Source organism: Canis aureus, chromosome 8, assembly GCF_053574225.1.
Source record: "Canis aureus isolate CA01 chromosome 8, VMU_Caureus_v.1.0, whole genome shotgun sequence".
Lineage (NCBI taxonomy): Eukaryota > Metazoa > Chordata > Mammalia > Carnivora > Canidae > Canis > Canis aureus.
The window spans coordinates 66,743,774-66,758,533 of NC_135618.1; the positions used below are offsets into that span (position 1 = coordinate 66,743,774).

The following is a 14,760-nucleotide window of genomic DNA, read 5'->3' on the forward strand; positions in this document are numbered from 1 at the left end:
CGCCCCGCGGGCTCATTTACATACAGCCGCAGCCCCGCCCGAGGCGGCTAAAGCGACGTGTCCTTGTCCCCCGTGGGCAGCCCGGCGCGTGCGGCTGCGGATCGCCAGGTGAGCGGGGGTGGGGGGGCAGCGCGGTGGGGCGGAGGGGCGAGTGCCGAGGGGCGGGACCTGGGGGGTCGGGGGTGGGGGGCATCCACGTGGTAGGGCCGGGGCTGAGGCAGGCGCTGGCCGCTGCCCACCTCGGACCCCGACCCGGACCCGGACAGGCGCCCCGCGTCCACAGCGACTCTGGGTCCGGAGTCCCCCCGCGTGAGTGGCGTCCGGCGGGCAGCGCGTCAGGTGGCGGCCAGCGTGGGCGCCTGTCCCCTGGGGCGGACCCTGCGCGCAGCCAGCGTCCCCCCGGCTCGCCGGCCGGTCTGAGAGGAGTGTCACCGGCCGCCTGAGCTCGGGGCGGTCCAGGGTCAGTGCATGTCACGTTGAGGGGCAGCAGGTCAGAGAAGTCTGAGGGGCCGGGGTGAGCCTGATCAGGCGGGAGTGGCAGGGCTGGGCTCGGGGCTCCATGTGTGAGTGGGAAGCACCCCGGGGGCTGTGCCCCGAGTGGTCGGCTGCCATCGGGCAGCGGGGGGCTGCCGGGCGGCTGCTCTGAGTGTCCACCGGGCACCCTAGGCATCCACCAGCCTGCCGTGTGACCACGAGGCCTGTGTTCTGGATTCCAGGTCCCAGGGCCTCGCTCCGAGCCGCCACCTGCCAGGATCTCTAGCCCGGAGCCATGAAGACCAAGAACCGGCCCCCCAGGCGCCGGGTGCCGCCGCAGGCCACAGAGGCCACCGCGGGGGAACAGAGCCCTGACAGGCCCCAGCAGGGCTCGGGGCTAGAGCTGGCCAAGGGTCTGCGGAGCAGGACAGCGCGGGCGCAGGCGGCACGGGCTGAGGGGGGACGCAGACGGCCGGGGGCCTCGGGGCCGGGGGGCCGGCGGGACAGCAGCGTCCAGCGGCGGCTGGAGAGCAACGAGCGGGAGCGGCAGCGCATGCACAAGCTGAACAACGCCTTCCAGGCTCTGCGGGAGGTCATCCCACATGTGCGCGCGGACAAGAAGCTCTCCAAGATCGAGACGCTCACTCTGGCCAAGAACTACATCAAGTCGCTGACCTCCACCATCCTGACCATGTCCAGCGGTCGCCTCCCGGGCCTGGACGGGCCGGGCCCCAAGCTCTACCAGCACTACCAGCAGCAGCAGGCGGCTGGGGGCGCGCTGGGGGCCGCCGAGCCGCAGCCCGAGGGCCACCTGCACAGGTACTCCACGCAGATCCACAGCTTCCGCGAGGGCTCCTAGCGCCCGGCCCACCGCTCCCGGCCCTGCCGCCTCTGTGCCGAGAGCCCCGGCTTGGTGGGGACACCCCACACGGACATGGCCCCAGTGGCCCCCGCTTTCCCTGGACACTCAGCTGCCTCCTGGGAGCCCATCCTGGCCTCCCCAGGGGACAAGACTGGCGAGTGGCCTGGTGGCGGCCACGGCTCCGAGCCGCACGAGGCCCAAACCTCCGCAGAGCTCCCAGGACCTGCTTTCTAATTGACGAGGCCGCAGTCGACAGGCCTTTGTAACTAAGTTCTCTTCATTCCCAGCTCCCTCCTGAGGCAGGGGGAGAATCCAGGGAAAGGTCAGCCTGGGTAAGTTTTCCCCAGCCAACGCCGAGGCCCAGGCCCAGGAAGGGGCCTCCCCCATCCTCCGTGGGAGCTCCTCGTTCAGGGAAACTGAGACATGCGGCAAAGCAAAGCCACAGAGTGTGGCTGAGCCGAGATGGTTGATGTGTGGAATTCAGCATGTGTCCGATAGACACCCCAGAACCCCTAGAGATATGAATCCGTTTATCTAGAATTAACCCTAGAGGGAGCTGGGCAGGAGGAGCGGCTGGGATCTTCGCCTCCCTCCCCCTGGGGGCGGGGGTCCTGACTCTGGAGGGTCTGAGCCAGGCCCGAGGGCCTGCGGCCTGGCACCTGGCACGGGGCTGCTGGAGGCAGGTCTGGGAGGGAGGCTTCCAGCCACGGCTCCCCCAGCAGCCTCCCTCCGAGTCCCGCCCAGGGTCGCTGCTTGCTGTCCTGTCGCTGCCGGGGCCACGTAAGTGGCAGAGGGCAGTGTGACAGAGCTTGCGGTGCCGTCGGGTCTGGCTCGGAGTTGGGGGCCCTGAGGTGTCTCTGTGGGAAGGAGCCCGAGGTGGTGGGAGCTCCCCTCCCCCACCGGCTGCTGCTCCGTCAGGGCGGGCCTGGGCAGTTTGGCAGGTCCCCGGCCGCCTCAGGCCAAGCAAGCTTCCTTCTCTGGTGACAGGCTTGGCCACTTTGCTCTCGATGCCCCCTGGCATCTCTCCTCCCTTGTGCCTACACCTGCAGCCAATATGGGGAGGGCGCAAGGCAACCTTGGCAGCCTCGGGCAGGAACCCCATTGACAAGGGCGGAGGTGAGGGTGGAGTCGGCCTGGCAGATGAAGCCAGACCTCGAGGAGGCCTTGGGGGCAGGGGGGGGTCAAGCCCCTCCTGGGGGGCCGAGCCGCATGGGAGCAGGGCTGCCACAGTGGAGGGCTGGCTCGCCCTCCCAACCCTGGTCGTCCCGGCCCCAGATGCTCAATCCACTGCCAGGCTTCGCGTCGGCCTCAAGGAGAGCAGGCGGCGGCGGCCCTCGGAACAGCCGTTACCGGTCAGTCCTCTTTCCCGGTGAGACACTGGCTGGACACCCCCCACCCGAGGCCCCACGCCAGGCCCTCTGGAAGGCGGCCCTGGGAGGCCTGGTCGGGCCTCAGCCCTCCTTCAGCGTGGTCGGGTGGGGACCACAGGTGCTCCTGGCCTGCCCCTCAGAGACGGCCACTCGGCAGGTCGGTCGTCAGGACATTCCACCTCAGGAGCTGAGGCTGAGGGCCATGTCCAGCTCGGGACGGAGGGGGCCCCCCTGTGGGGGGCCTGCCGGCTGGAACACAACACAAGGCCCGCAGACCTCGTGGCTCTTATTTGGCTGAGCCGGGGCCAGAGCAGAGCCCCGTGCACCGCTAAAATTGCTGAATGAACTGAGAAACCGAGCTGAAAGGCCAGCAGAGGCTCCGTCCGGGAGACCACGCCAAAGCCCAAGGGTGGTGGGAGGGTCTGTGGGTCACCACCAGCTTTCAGCACCTTCTGTCCCAAGCTAGCACCTGGTTCCCAGAGGGTGACCAGGGCCCAGATGTCTGGTCCTTCTTCCTTTGTGGCCAGAGGGCATCTGCACACCCTGTGGCCATGTCACAAAGTCAAGCTTTCGGGTGTTAAATATGGGGAGCAGGGGAGAGGGTCTGGGGGCAGGCTGGTGAGGCCTGCTGCTGGGTCTGCACCCTCCGCCCCTGTCCTGGGCCCTCCTGCCCTGCAAGGACTCTTAAGACCAGCGAACCGCTATCCCCAGGGCCCTGCCATCCAGCCTCACACCCAGGCCTCGTACCCACCTGCTGACCAGACCCATGTGAGCTCTGGAGGGCCGAGACCCCACAGCCCGGACCTGAGAAACCAGAACTTGGGACTTCTCTGTGTGGGAAAACACACTGGAACTGAACGGCCAGTGCCCTTGCTGTAATTGTGGTGAAAATGTTTCTTAAATGCCCCAGATTTGCTTTGATTTCTCCTAATGGTCCCTTCAGCGTACTAATGAAACCAATGCTGTGTCATAAAAATGAAAGATTTTAGCACGACTGCTACTTGCGCCCCAGGCTGGACACTCATGGGGAGCTGTGCATTCTAATCACAATGTAGCAATAAAAAAAATAGCATGTCGTTCACATTCTGGTGTGAGTTTTTATTGAGTAAAGCATCCAAGGAATCGAGATGGTTTGGTGGTGCTGACCAGGTAGACAGTGGGCGCTCAGCAGTGAGGACACAGTCGCCCTGGAGCAAGAGCAACGTGGAACCAGCTACAGACAGACAGCGAGTCACAGCAGAGCGGCAGGTTGCTGTTGTAGAAGGAACCCATGGTGCAGACACACGGGACGGTGCCCCCAAAGCCCCACTCACGCCTCCCGGTCCCACCTCCACAATTCACAGCAAATGCAGAGACCATCAGCCCCTTCCAGTGCCCTGCAGGAGGGGACCCCAGAGGAGACCTTCGAGTTGAATGCCACACCGCAAAACGGAGTCAAGTGCATGGCTGACCCCTCCTGATGAGAATTCCAGGGAAGGCTGGAGCCAGTTCGTTTTGTCCCAAAATGAGCAGAGGCCAACTTGGGCTCTCAGGCAAAGTGTCTGGTTGCAGGAAGCAAATCTGAGGCTTCACCAAATGGAGCCATAATGGAATAAAAAGCAGCAGAAAAGGGGCGCCTGGCTGGCTCAGTCAGTACAGCATGCGACTCTTGATCTCGGGGTGGTGCGTTTGAGCCCCATGTTGGGTGTAGAGATTACTTAAAAATAAAATCTTAAAAAAAGAGCAGCAAAGAAGCTGCCCGATGGGAGGTGCTTCCCTACTGGCCTGGGGGCGGGGAGGGGGGAGTCTTGCCCCAGTGTGTGGGGCCTGGGGCTGCGGCCTGCACACCCCGTGTCCCTGCAGCCCCTACTGTATCATTAGACACAAAGGGAGCAGCCTCCAATCCCACAGGGGGGCTTGTGCCCATCCAAAAGAAACCCCTCTCCAACCTTGGCTTCCAAGCTGTCAATTCTCACTTAAGTTTTGAAATTAAACTGTGTTCTCGAGTCTGGCTCTAAAAAATGATCAGAGAACAGGGCAAAGTGGCCCTGAGCCCCACAGCCATTGTCTTGGTGGGGGAGGGGTGCTGTACCCCATCTGTCTGGGGACACTGGGGGCTTCCTGGGTTTGGCTTCCCAAGGCAGCATTCCTGGAAAGCTCCAGGCTCCTGTTCCAGAACGGCAGGAGGCACAGTGGGGAGGGGCAGGTGGGAAAGGCTGGGGTGAAGGAGCCCCCACCCCACTCCACGGCTGCAGACAGGGGTACGTGTGCGGGAGCATCCACGAAACTTCACATTTCTGGGCTGGTTCAGCCAGTGCCTCTGAAGTGGCTGTGACCTCAGGCCAGGTTCCCTCCATGATCCACATGTAAGAATGGCTCAGACCGGAAGGCGCACATATCAACTTTGATCCTTCACACCTGCAGGACACACTTGCTTCAGGTGAGGGGAGGCTGCGGCCTCAGCAGCAGACAGGGCCACGGGCCTCCTGCGAGGCTCCAGCCACCCTCGACGGCGTGCTGGGGAGGCCCGGCTCCCCACTCCAGTCAGTGGCTGTCTCCTGGGACCTGCTCCTGAAGGCTCTGGTGGCATTGGCCCGGACAGTGATGTGATCCCAGCCCCCCTGGAAGGAAAGAGCCTTGTCAGCCGTGGCTGCTGGGGGCCAAGGGGAGAGACCATGCTTCCAGACCCCTGAGGGGCTCCATCTGGGGCCTCCCGTGCACCCCAACACTGGATCCCAGAGCACGCAGCATGACCACGCCACCCCTGGCCGGCTCGGCCGCCTCTCACAGGCCCCACTCACCCCGATGCCATAGTCCCAGCCCTGGCCCTTGGGCTCTCGAGGCTGCACGCCTGTGCGATGGCACACGGTTCCCCGGCTCAGGCCATGGCTCCCCTGGACCTTGTTGGCGATTACCCAAACCTGGAATGCAGACCCGGTAAAGGCCCAGCCCTCAGCCCTGGTGGGACTGTGGGGATGGCAGTGAGGACCCAGAGTACCCCAAACCCCCAGAGCAAGCATCCGCTTTCGGCCCTCAACCCCCGGGCACCCAGACCTGGTCCAGGGGCCCCACGGACACTCGGCACACGTTGTTGGACACGTGCTCCCAGCTGGAGCCTTGTGGGTAGCTGGGCGTCACCCCCTGGCGATACCACAGGTTCCCTGGAGAGAGAGGGGCCCAGAGCATTGGGACCCACGTCAGGGTCTGGCCACAGAGACAGAGGAGGCTGTCCCCACACTTCCTGGGGCTCCTGCTGAGCCAGCAAGAGAGAAAAGCTGGGGTCCCAGCCCCCTCTGCCCTATCCACACTGGACTCCACCTGAAGCTCAACATCATCCCGCTGTGCAGGGCTGGCATCGTCACACGTTCTCTACGCATGAGAAACTGAGGACAAGGAATTCTTTAAACAAATCCAGAGAACAGGGTCTGGACTCAAAGCCCAGTTCCAGGCCCGACTCTGCCCTATTCCTCGCCGTGCTTGTTGTGACCACAGCCACAAAGCAGAAAAGGGACCTGACCAGAGCCCTGCCCGAGGTGGGATGGCCCCTAGCTGCCCGTGGGGCTCCCAAGCAGCCACGCGGCATCACCCGGCCATGGTGCTGCACCCTCCACCGACGCCCCGGGCAGGGCTGGCGCCCCCCCCCACCCTGCACGGCTGGGGAGAGGGCTGGGTCTGGAGGCTGACCTCAGGCTGCCGGCCTCTCACGGTGGCTCACACAGGTCTTGTGTCAGGGCCCTGGGGCCGCTGAGGGTCTCATCCCACTGGGGTGCTCAGGGAAGCCCTAGCCTTCTCCGGTGACCACCGAGGATGAGAAACAACTTGCCGTTTTCGTCCAAGGCGTACACTGACGTCTGCCCCACAGATACCTGCTTCAGCCTCTGCTTGGGAGGAGACGGGATGTGGTACCAGCAGTCACCTGCGGAGCAAGGCCAGACTCACTGTAGAGCCACCAAACCTGCCACCCCATGTGCTCGTGGGCCACATGGCCGGCCTGTCCTTGGGCCAGCCAAGCCATACACACGTGATAGGGCCCCATGTGAGCCGGAGACCAAGCAGAGCAAAGCCCCCAACGTGCCACTTTGCCCAGGGCCATTGGAGGCTGTGGGTGGTTCTAGACGGTGGGATCCAATGGGGCAACCTCAGCACAGGGACGCCAGGGTGCCCAGCCTGGCATGTGGTGGACAGCCCGTCTGGGGACTGCCACGTACGACCACAGCACAAGTTCCCCGTCCTTATGTGGAGGGCAGCGACATGCAAGCCACCCTCCGTCGTCTGTCTGCCCCTGTGCGAGACGCTGTCTAGACGTCCAGCCGAGAACAAGCCAGCACGGCCTGCACTCCCAGAGGGCTGCCAGAGCCGCTACTGTGCACCAGGCCCTGTGGGGGCCACCCCGGGAGGGCGGCCTGATGGGCAGGATGTACTCAGTGCCCACAACCAGCAATGCCCGGGGCTGGAGGTGAGGTTGGTGAGGGGCAGCTGGGAGGGACTGCCCCATGCCCCAGATGACCACCCCCAGCTGGCCCCCGCAGGAAGGGGCATGGCCGCTGGAGGGTCCTGGCTTGGCCCCAGGCCTGGTCCACGCGCAGCACTCAATACATGTTTGTCCAGCGGAACCGAACATTAGGAGACCCGTCTTCAGTCCCCTGAAGCAGAGGCACAGGCAGCCTGGCTCTGAGCAGCCCCGGCCACCCTCATCCCTGCTCACAACAGCTGGGGATCCCCCTGGAGGGGTGCACTCACCAGCTGGCTGGGTGGGGGACACAGAGCCCCGGTAGAAGGCGGAGCCATCCCTGGCCACGGCCCACACCTGGTGACAGGCTCCAATGGAGATGGAAGTGAAGGGCTGGTCAGTGCCCACGTGCAGCCAGGAGGAGCCCTGGGGACAGGAGCCAGGAGGGACACTGAGGGCTGCGGGAGCCCGGCCTCTGCCCCTCCCCTGGCCCCAGGACCAGGACCTGAGAGGCGGCAGCTCCTCACGCCAACCTCACCCTCGGCTCCAGCTGCCCAACCTGGTGACTCCCCTGGGCCACATACAGTGTCCACAGTCCCCGGGGCTGTCCTGGGCAGGCCTTGGGAGGCCTGAGCCCCGCGGGACCTCAGTCCAGAGTTCTATTTTGGAAAGACTCTGCCAGAACCCCAGGAGAGCCCGAGGGCTGACAGGTGGGCAGGACTAGGGTGGCCCCTGGGGGCAGGTGCTCACCGCGGGGTTGAGCTCCGACACGCCCAGGCGGCAAAGCACATCTCCCTTGTCACTGACGGCCCAGAGGGCAATGCTATGCCCACTTCTGTTGGCATCTGGGCTCTCTGGGATGATGGACACGTCCCCAAGGGTAATAGGGGCCACCTCCAGCCAGGGCCCAGTGGTCACCAGCTTACATTTTCTGCACAGTGGAAGAAAACAGAACCCTGGGGTCTGATGCTATGGCAGGAGCTCTAGATGCGCATGCATCAGGCCGCCCTCTAGCCCACACAGCCTCTGCGGGCCTGGAGGCAGAGCCAGGATCGCCCCCAGTGTCCAAGTGGGCACCCCTTCCTGATGGGCAGGAATGAGGGGCCTGGAGAGGTGGCCCCCGCCTGCCCTGCCCCCAGCCAGGCCTCCCATCCTGACCTGCCTGTCCTGCTTAGAGCAGAGCCTGCCAGTGACATTTCTCTTATTTGTTCTTGAAAACAAACTGCAGAAACCAGAGAGCGTTGGGAGCCCAAGGGCATTTCCTGGACTGACATTTACTTTGATTCTCTTTCCCTCCCCCCTCCCTCTGCTTTTCTTCCACAGGGACTGGCCCAGGAGGGACTGGTAGGAAGGGCAGGCTCACAGCCCCTGGTTACCATGTCACTCCCGTCTTTACCTGGCCCAGCACCTTCTCCTAACAAAATCCTTCATGGTTTTGTATCCGTGGTATGAGCTGCAAGAGAAAGAAGCTGAAGTCAAGGCCACTTTGTGGAAGTTTCTGGAAAGCAAGACGGTGCATGCACGTGTGCACACACATTCTTTTTCTCCTCATTAAGGGCAGAGCCTCCGTGTGAGCCAATGAGTGAGCTCAACAGGCAGCAGGTATGACAGGACACAAGGCTTATCCTTCAGATGCCCATTGCCTGGCTGGGGTTACTGGGGCACAGGTCTCCCTGGGGTCAGGGTCTCCATGGGCTAGGATGTAGCAGCTGCCAGACTAAGGGTTCTAGCTAGGGGGTTCCGAGCCCTCCCCACCACCCAGCCCATCTGAGCCCTTCTGGGGAACAGTCGAGTGGAGGCCTAGAGACAAGGGTAGGGTCAGTCCAGGCGGCTTGGCTATGGCTGGAGGGGATGCCTATGGGCTCACCTGTCCCTGACCTGCCTGGTCCCCAGGCCTGGGCCTGCTCAGAGGCCCTGGCTCGGGCTCCCACAGCTCTGTCATCCACTTGGATGTGACCTGTGCACCATGAAGGACCTGCTACCCACCAATGCCATGTGCCCACTTGGCCACCAGGGTCTGCTGGCTTTGTGGATATGTCACTCACTTCTCCCTTCACTTCTCAGGATGCTGCTGGCCTCACTCCACTTTGTTCAAGCTGCCTTTCCACCTGACACCTCCCTCCAGCCACCTCCGCCCATCCCCCAGGGCCTGCCCCGAAGCTCCCCAACACCACCCCTGATAGAGAAGCCCAGTGCACCAGGTCCCTGGCTGCCCCCCCTCTCCAGAACCCCTCCCCAGAGTAGCAGGGACACAGCTGGGTGCTGAGGGAGTCGTGGTCATCCTCCCTGAGCCTGTCTACTGAGCTAGGTAGGCAGGTGTGCTGGCCTGAGCTCATCTCTCTGACTGGCCACCCCACTGGCTGCTGAGCATACAGGGGTCTGCTCCTTGGACATATCCGGGTGCATGGAGGGGCGGGAGTGCCCCCGGAACAGCGGGGGGGGGACGACAAGGGTGCCTGCTGGCACAGGGTGAGGGCCCCACCCCACGCAGAGGCATGCTTACGCAGGGAAGTCGCTGGCGTACTGCCAGCCCTCCTGGTCGGTGCCCCCGGGAACGCTGAAATCCACAGACCAGTCAGAAACCTGGAGGAGAGGTGGGTGAGTGCGGGAAGCCCCCGGCGTCAGCCCCCGTCCCGCAGTCCGGAGCTCACCCAGGTCCACTGCAGGGACGGGGGCTTCGTGCCGGCCTTGGTGCACTCCTGCAGCCCTGAGGCGTCGCTCCACATGTACCGGTCGGTGGGCAGACCCCTGCAGTGGATGACAGGGCCGCTGGGATGACCAGTGACAGACAAGACAGGAGCACCTGGAGTGTCTGCGTCTCCAGAGGGGTGAGGGCAAAGCCAGAACTGCCCCAGGGTGGGGACAGCAACCAGAGGACCCCTTGTCACCCAGGAGCCTGGGTCGCCACCTGCAGCCAGGCCATCCACCCGCGAGCTGTGGCCTGCTGTGCGGTCTGAGAGCCTCTCCTCCCCTCGCGTTATGGGTTGCTGTGCTCCCAAAGATGTTGAAGCCATAGCCCCAGTACCTGCAAGTGTGACCTTATTTGGAAATAAGATCTTTGCAGGAGATCAGGTTAGAATAGAGTCATCAAGGTCGGCCCCAAACCAATACGACAGTGTCCTAATGGGCTTCAAATTTTCCAAATAGGGAAAGCAGTGTGAAGATGGAAGGGATGTTGCCACAAACCAAGGGGCACACTTGAGGCCTCCGGGAGAGAGGCTGGGAGCAGATCCTCCCTCACCGCCCTCAGAGTGAAGTGGCCCTGCGCACACCTTGGTTCTGGACTTCCCAGCCTCCAGAACAGGGAGAGATTAAATGTCCATTGTTCAGACTGCCCAGTGTGTGGTGCTTGGGGACAGCAGCCGAGCTCACTCAGACACTCGCAGAGTGACAAGGCCATGCAGTGGTGTTGGGCAGGCAGCTGTGAGGCTCAGGTGGCAGGAGCTGGGAGCTGTGGCCCTGGGTACCCACACTCAGCGAGGACCAGGGAGCACAGTGCCCAAGGAATAAGCAGGGATGCTACCCGCACCCATGCAGAGGTTTCTAGGACAAGTTTTGGTAACGTGTGTCAACTGCCTTCACAAAGCCCAAGCCCTGATTTACTGGGATGAAGGACAAACTCCCAAATATTTACACACAAGAAAATCCTTCAAGCAGTTCGTACAACTTGGAAAGGTCACAAAAGATCTCCCTGTCCGACACTGAGAGGAGGTTAGATGACCTGGATCGCCCTCGAGTGTCCAATGGCGGGGCTGTCACAAACCATCTTTATGTTCCCATGAAGCCCCTGCCTGGCCCGGCGCCTCAGCCACTCACCTGCTGGAGTAGCCCGTGACGGGGTTCCAGCGCTGGTTCTCGTAGATGTAGACACACTTCACGTCTGACTGCGTGTAGATGTTACTGGTGCTGCTGGCCAGGCCTGGGGAGAGAGGAGGCTGCCAGCTGGGGACTCAGGCTTCTGTCTGAAGCACTGAAAGCTGCAGAGAATGGGTGGAGGAGGGTCCGGGGAGGGCCAGTAGAGAGGGGTTCACAGGCTTGGCTTTCTCGCTTTGTGATTATTCTGGGGTTGTACACCCTCCATGAGAAGAACCTGCAGCGCATTACATCTCTGATCCGCACCACCTCTAGCTCCTCTGTTCTGGCAGCTGTCTTTCTAGAAACTTCAAGGCCCCGGGCTCAGCTGTGGGTGCCCAGGAAGGTATGCTGGAGGCAAGGCTGGTCTCCGGGCTCTCACAACTCAAGGGCTAGCCCCGAAGCCATCCTCTGGAGGCTGGCCTTGGTGAGGTCAGCCGAGAGCCAATGCTGGGACAGTGGCTCTAGAGTGGGGGACAGTGGCTCTAGAGTGGGGCAGGGAAGCCAAGTGGGATTGGAGGGGTGGGCCTGGGAAGGCTGTGGACAGGGCCTGGGAAGCCAGACTGGCTGGCCTCTTGAGTGCAGGTCACTCTCACCTTGGAAGCAGCCTCCGCCGTAGCCACCCGTATAGACCCAGGCTGTGTGGTCGTAGCCGATGCCCCACACCACTCCCCGGCCGCTGGCCTCCACCACTCGCAAGTGGCCTCCCATCTGCCGCCAGAACCTGAAGCGAGGCGAGAGAGGTCAGGAGGAGTGTGTCTCAGCACACCTTGCCAGCCTTCTACCCTGCAGCCCTGTTGGCTCAGTGGCCTCCCTCAAACATCCTATTTTTACTGATCTTCCATCTCTAAAGGGTGGACTTTATTTAGGACGATAACATCTGTCTGGCTCCCCATCCAGTAGTAATCGGAGCTAATGTGGCCCAAGAGTGGGCATAGGAGCCTCAGGATCTGCGGGCAGCGGAGGCACACCAGCAGCCACCTTTCCACACCTGCCCCTGGGGATCTGGGACAGGCATGTCATGGCAGAAGGCAGGGCCATCTCATCTGGATGAGCCACGACACAGGCCAGTACACTGAGAGGTGACAGCACGGCCTCTCGGGTGGCCAGTGTGCACGGTGTCGCCTGGGTCCCCCTCCTGTGTGCCAAGGTCCTGCCTGCTGTCACCAGAGGTAGTCAGACTTGTTCATCCAGGTGCTAAGCACACGGGGCTTCCAAGAACAGACCAACAAAGGCTGGACACATGCATCCACTCTCCCATCCTGAGCGGAGCCTCCCAGCCTCACCCACCTTCCCCTGGTCCACACAGGCTCAGAGTGACCTAGGGGAAGCCCTGGGTTGGCATTAGGAGCATTGTGTCCCCTGCTGGGTCCCCATCTGCTTTCCCACCCTAAATGCCAGATACCCCAGAATGCTACCGCCCCTGCCACTGTGGGTGACCTTGTTCCATCTCCTGCCCCCAACACACAGTGCCTGCTCAGTGGCACCTGATGTGCCTCAGCCCCACCAGGCTTCTGGCCCCGCCTTGGGGTCCTCCCAACAGGCCCAGGAAGACTCGAGGCCTAGGACCCGCATGTAGATGTTACTGGTGCTGTTGGCCAGGCCTGGGGAGGGAGGAGGCTGCCGGCTGGGGACTCAGGCGTCTGTCTGAAGCACTGAAAGCTGCAGAGAATGGGTGGAGGAGGGTCCAGGGAGGGCCAGTACAGAGGGGTTCACAGGCCTGGCTTGGCTTTCTCGCTTTGTGATTATTCTGGGGTTGTACACCCTCCATGAGAAGAACCTGCAGCGCATTACATCTCCGATCTGCACCACCTCTAGCTCCTCTGCCCTGCACCCTGTTCCTGACTGCACCTCGTCCTGATGACCAGGTGCCAGGCAGGTGGGGGCCCCCACCAGCTCCCTCCTTATTAACACTCACATAATGCCATTCCCAGGGCTGGCCAGCAGGAAGCAAGGCCCTCCCTTCTTGAACCACAACCCTGGCTGCCCTGGGCCAGTGCAGAGCACAGCTGACTCACATCTGGTCACAGGGCAGCATGTGCTCGGAGGCCTCCAGGTCTGGGCTGGGCTCGCTCACAAAGATGTCCCCCTTGCAGGTGACAGACCAGATGGCCTGCGGGGAGGGGCGGCCGTGGACCCTCCGGCTCTCGCAGCAGGACAGGTTGAGCAGGGCCAGCTGGAGGGGGAGACAGCCAGTCACCACTGCGAAGGGGGCAGGTGGCAGGCCCAAGACCCCTGCCCCATGAGCCTGTCCTGTCGTGTATGTCCACTCACCCAATCATTCATGTCCTGCTCAGTGGCAGCAGCCAGATGCACGGGCCACCTCTGCCGTGTCCTCTCGGGGGTATAAAGGGCAAAGGAGTGCTTGGTCTCGTTGAGCACAGGGACTAGGAGTGTCACCTCGTTGAGGAAGACGTGGAGGTACTGTTTACAGAGGAGGGAGCAGGGCTGTCGCCAGGGAGGAGGGGGACCTGTGGGGCTGTGGGGCACAGAGGGCCTCTGGGGGAGCCCCGGCCGTGGTGAGGGGACAAGGATGGCCTGGGTCACCCCCAATTCCAGAGAGCCAGTCGTAGGGGTCCCTGGGGCCTGTGGGGTTAGTGGTGGGCTCCAGGATCAAGCTTGTTCAGTATGGAAGTCCCAGTTCACGAGCAACTGCCTTAGTTATGCGCCTGATGTCAACAGCAGACTCCAGAACCCAGTCAACTGGGTTCAAACCCCAGCGCCAGGAGGGCAGAGGGGCTTTAACTCCCGAGCTGAAATCCCAGGCACTGTCTGCAGCTCCATGAGGAGATGGCTCTCTGGGGCTGCAGCAGGGGCCCCCGCACTTGTGCTGGCCACTGACTGGGGCTGCTGTCACCACGGGCAGCCGCTCTGCCACTGCCAGACACGGTCCCTGACTGAGCACCTGGGGGCTGGTGTCCCAGGCATGGCCCTGTGCCCCCCTCCCATGGGAGCCACCCTCCCAGGGGAACCCCACACACACCTTCTTCTCCTCGTGGACCACGTAGTAGATGAAGAGGATGCTGTCCCGAGCCCCATCGAGCCCCGTGAACTGCTCCAGGGCCACACGGACGTCCACCCACTTGTGGGGTTTCCAGTCACACCACCACTGCAGGGCCCCCGTCTTCACCCACACCGACTGTAACACAGGCCCCAAGGGCACAGGACAGAGTCATAGGTGGCCTCTGGGGGCCCAGCTCCCTAACCTCCCCCTCGTGACAAAGGTGGTGCTGCGGCTGCTCACCCAACAGCTGCTGGGTCCACAAGCCATGGTGTCTGTGTACCCCCTCCTAATTCTGTCACACTGTCACCCCATGCTCAAGATAGGGAAACTGAGGCTCAGAGAGGTTCTGACCTGACCCAAGGTCAATGAGGGAGTCGGGGGCAAAAAAGGGGCCCACGCCTGGCCTGCTTGTGTCTGGAGGCCCAATGCTTAGCCACCAGTGAGATGCTTCTGCACCTGTGGCCGAGGCCCAAGGACCCCATGCTTCATATAACTTTCACCTGCCAAGCTGACTGAGGGCTTTGGGGGACCATGACCCACCCGAGGGGCTCCAGGACAGCCCTTAAGCCCATCCTCACTCATCTCAATGAAGCCACACCATCTTGGCTCTTGGGGTTCCTTCTGGAGGGAAGGGGACCACAGCGCTCCCCTCCCCCACGCCCCCCTCTGAGGCTGCTCCGGTATCTGGGTCCCCCGGGCTGAGGCTGCACCTGGAGCACAGTGGGATGAGTTCCTCGGGATGGAGGACAAAAGGAATGGACTCTGTCTT

General features: G+C 62.7%; 2 protein-coding genes across 5 annotated transcripts in view; one reads left to right on the forward strand and one right to left on the reverse strand.

The window, feature by feature from the left end:
- BHLHA15 (basic helix-loop-helix family member a15) lies at nucleotides 1–3,787 on the forward strand. 2 transcript variants are annotated; one of them, XM_077907781.1, is made up of 2 exons: nucleotides 1–108; nucleotides 717–3,787. In XM_077907781.1, exon 2 carries the CDS (start codon nucleotides 770–772, stop codon nucleotides 1,331–1,333), a length of 564 nt encoding a protein of 187 aa, XP_077763907.1. In that variant the 5' UTR covers nucleotides 1–108; nucleotides 717–769; the 3' UTR covers nucleotides 1,334–3,787. The 2 variants fall into 2 exon arrangements, with proteins under 2 accessions (XP_077763907.1, XP_077763908.1); XM_077907782.1 differs by lacking the exon at nucleotides 1–108 and adding an exon at nucleotides 235–490.
- The window catches only part of TECPR1 (tectonin beta-propeller repeat containing 1), a 26,233-nt gene continuing 15,256 nt past the window's right edge, over nucleotides 3,784–14,760 (reverse strand). For all 3 annotated transcript variants that reach the window (XM_077907779.1, XM_077907780.1, XM_077907778.1), the window contains exons 12-25: nucleotides 13,971–14,126; nucleotides 13,262–13,411; nucleotides 13,006–13,163; nucleotides 11,584–11,711; nucleotides 10,952–11,054; nucleotides 9,787–9,883; nucleotides 9,639–9,718; nucleotides 8,532–8,588; nucleotides 7,886–8,066; nucleotides 7,426–7,561; nucleotides 6,509–6,601; nucleotides 5,740–5,846; nucleotides 5,487–5,606; nucleotides 3,784–5,306 (exon numbers count right to left, since the gene is read on the reverse strand). In XM_077907779.1, the coding sequence (XP_077763905.1) occupies nucleotides 5,145–5,306; nucleotides 5,487–5,606; nucleotides 5,740–5,846; nucleotides 6,509–6,601; nucleotides 7,426–7,561; nucleotides 7,886–8,066; nucleotides 8,532–8,588; nucleotides 9,639–9,718; nucleotides 9,787–9,883; nucleotides 10,952–11,054; nucleotides 11,584–11,711; nucleotides 13,006–13,163; nucleotides 13,262–13,411; nucleotides 13,971–14,126 (1,728 nt within the window). In that variant the 3' untranslated portion in view covers nucleotides 3,784–5,144. The remainder of the gene's footprint in view (nucleotides 5,307–5,486; nucleotides 5,607–5,739; nucleotides 5,847–6,508; nucleotides 6,602–7,425; nucleotides 7,562–7,885; nucleotides 8,067–8,531; nucleotides 8,589–9,638; nucleotides 9,719–9,786; nucleotides 9,884–10,951; nucleotides 11,055–11,583; nucleotides 11,712–13,005; nucleotides 13,164–13,261; nucleotides 13,412–13,970; nucleotides 14,127–14,760) is intronic.